This window comes from Solanum verrucosum, unplaced genomic scaffold (genome assembly GCF_900185275.1).
Source record: "Solanum verrucosum unplaced genomic scaffold, falcon-dt-bn FXZP01000031.1, whole genome shotgun sequence".
Classification (NCBI taxonomy): Eukaryota; Viridiplantae; Streptophyta; class Magnoliopsida; order Solanales; family Solanaceae; genus Solanum; species Solanum verrucosum.
In genome coordinates this window covers 722,510-725,022 of record NW_026020194.1, presented here as the reverse complement: position 1 = coordinate 725,022, position 2,513 = coordinate 722,510, and the positions used below count along the sequence as shown (strand labels likewise).

Sequence of the window (2,513 nt, the reverse complement as noted above, 5' to 3'; positions counted from 1 at the left end):
CAAATTCAATGGGATGTACAAATTGGAGAAGGACTAATGAAGAAAGAGGTATTCTTATCTTTAGTTGCACATAACTAGTGATACTGGATCTTAGCTTGAGGTTGTTAAAACAATGTCACTATATTACTGACATTTTGTTTATGCCATTGTTCTCTTATTGGGTTATGATTCGCTTGATGTAGGACTAGTTAGGTGTCATCACGACTTAGGAAAATTAGGTCTTAACCGTGACAGTTCTCAGTTTACATCTTTTATCTCTTGACTTGTTAAAACACATTCAAAGGGAAACAAGAAAGAAGAGATCAATGACATTTGGAATATACATATTCAATTAGGTATATTGTAGATTAGCAGGGGAAGCACACAACAATTACAAAATCATATACTAGAAACTTTCAATGTTGCTTGTAACAAAATGTAAAGTTGATCTTTTACTATATGCATTGTATTTGCATCATTTCTTTAGTCTATAAGTAGGAATAGCCAGCAAAGGCTTTTCTCTACATGTTACTATCCCAAACTTCTCATCAATGTCTAAATCACAAGGCTGAATACCATTTGGAAGCTCCCACTCAAAGCAATGCACCAATTGTGCCACCACAAGGCGGACGATGCTAACTGCCAACTGCATTCCAGGGCAGCTTCTTCTCCCAGAGCCAAATGGTAGAAGTTGGAAGTCACGTCCACGAAAATCTACACTGCTCCCAACAAATCTCTCAGGTAAAAACTTCTCAGGCTCAGGCCAAACGTTTGGATCTCTATGAATCGCGTAGCAATTTATTATGATTCGGGATCCCTTTTGTACGTGGAAACCATCGACTACACAATCTTCCATGGACTCATGATAAAATAGTGGTGCTACAGGATGCAGCCTCAGGCCCTCTTTGACAACCATGTCTAAGTAGTTTGAATTCTCCAGGTCGGATTCTTCCACCATTCTATTGAGGCCTACCACTTGTTGCAACTCCTTTTGGAGTTTCTTCATCACTTGGGGGTGCCTAAGAAGTTCGGTGAGTATCCATTCCGTTGATGATGCTGTAGTGTCCATTGCAGCTATAAGCATGTCCTGTATACAAAAGGAAACAGGGGAATCAATTTATATAAACCATTTCATTCTCAAGGCTTGTGGTATATATTGAGCTTATAAATACTAGTAATATAAAAGAATGAGATGAAAGTACATACAAAGAGGATAGCTTTTATGTGACGACGATCAAACTGAAATTTTGCTTCTCCAGATTGCATTATGTCCATCATGGTGTCGACAAAGTCCTTGTTTTGCTTATGTTCATGAGGGTTAACGTGTTCATCAATAATCTTCTCAAGGAACTCATCAAACACCTTTGAAAGATCCTTGAGCTTGCGAGTGATACCCTGGAGATCAATAGCACCAAGGAAGGGGAAAAAATCACCAAGATTTGGTGTTGCTGATAAATGCACAACATCTTGAACAATAGCTTTGAATCCCCTTTTGTCCAAGTCCTCATCCATGTACTTCTTTCCAAACACCATTAAGCAAGTCAAGTTAGCATTCAAGGACGTAACCTTTGCACTAAGATCAACGACTACACGATCACGAGATTCCTTTTTAAGCGACTCAATAAGAAGTTCAACTTCTTGTTTTCTCATGGATTGAAATGAATTGATCTTTTGATTGCTCAAAAGGTGCACTGTGCACAATTTTCGTATGTTGCGCCAATACACATCATACTTTGCAAATACCAAATTCTTTTGGCCATAAGCCAAATGTTGAGATGCCTCATGATGAGGCCTATTAGCAAAGATGTGATCATATGTCTTGAGGACCTTCTCGGCTGCATCAACGGACGAGGCAACGATTGTAGGTACTAGCCCCAGTTGCACATACATAATAGGACCATGTTTCTTCGCTAGTTTTTGTAAATCTTTGTGTGGATTTTTGCCTAACAAATGAAGATGTCCTAAAATGGGAAGCCCTGTTGGACCTGGAGGATACCTTTTTCTCTTCTGAATGTTTAACAGCTCATACAAGGCATATACAGATAGAGCAACCACTAGAATTGCCCATATCAAAGTCATTTAGTAAGAAGAGAAAAATCCAATCTTAGTTTAATCTCTTATGAGGAATGTGATATATAACATCGTTTGGTAAGCGGGATAAGATTAAATATCTAAGTTTAGAATAAATTTTATACTAGACTTAATTAATTGTGGATTATAACCTCATGACTATAATTTCAGGATAATTTAATCCACATACCCAACCACTCCTAAATATCTTAGCATGTACCCACAAACAAGTCAATGTCAAAGTAGTCTTTAAAGTCCACGCCCACTTGCTTCATTCATTCATTTCAATCAATTATGTGGCTGCAATTCCGAAAGCTATTTGACCAGAATCATCTCCCATTGACCAGTATATTATTATGGGGTGTGATATAGTGGTGGGATTGATTTATCATTAATCAATTTGGGTTCGAGTCTTAGGTATGGATAAAATCTTATAGGGAGTGTCACTCCCCAAATGGGTCTTG

General features: G+C 38.0%; 1 protein-coding gene across 1 annotated transcript; it reads right to left on the bottom strand.

Annotated features, from left to right (window-relative positions):
• Positions 1–320: 320 nt before the first annotated feature.
• On the bottom strand, positions 321–2,088 carry LOC125829482 (cytochrome P450 71AU50-like). Its single transcript, XM_049508697.1, has 2 exons — positions 1,186–2,088; positions 321–1,066 (listed from the first exon to the last, which is right to left on the bottom strand). The coding sequence occupies exons 1-2, from the start codon at positions 2,056–2,058 to the stop codon at positions 455–457; spliced, it is 1,485 nt and encodes a 494-aa protein (XP_049364654.1). The 5' UTR covers positions 2,059–2,088; the 3' UTR covers positions 321–454.
• Between the last annotated feature and the right edge of the window lie 425 nt (positions 2,089–2,513).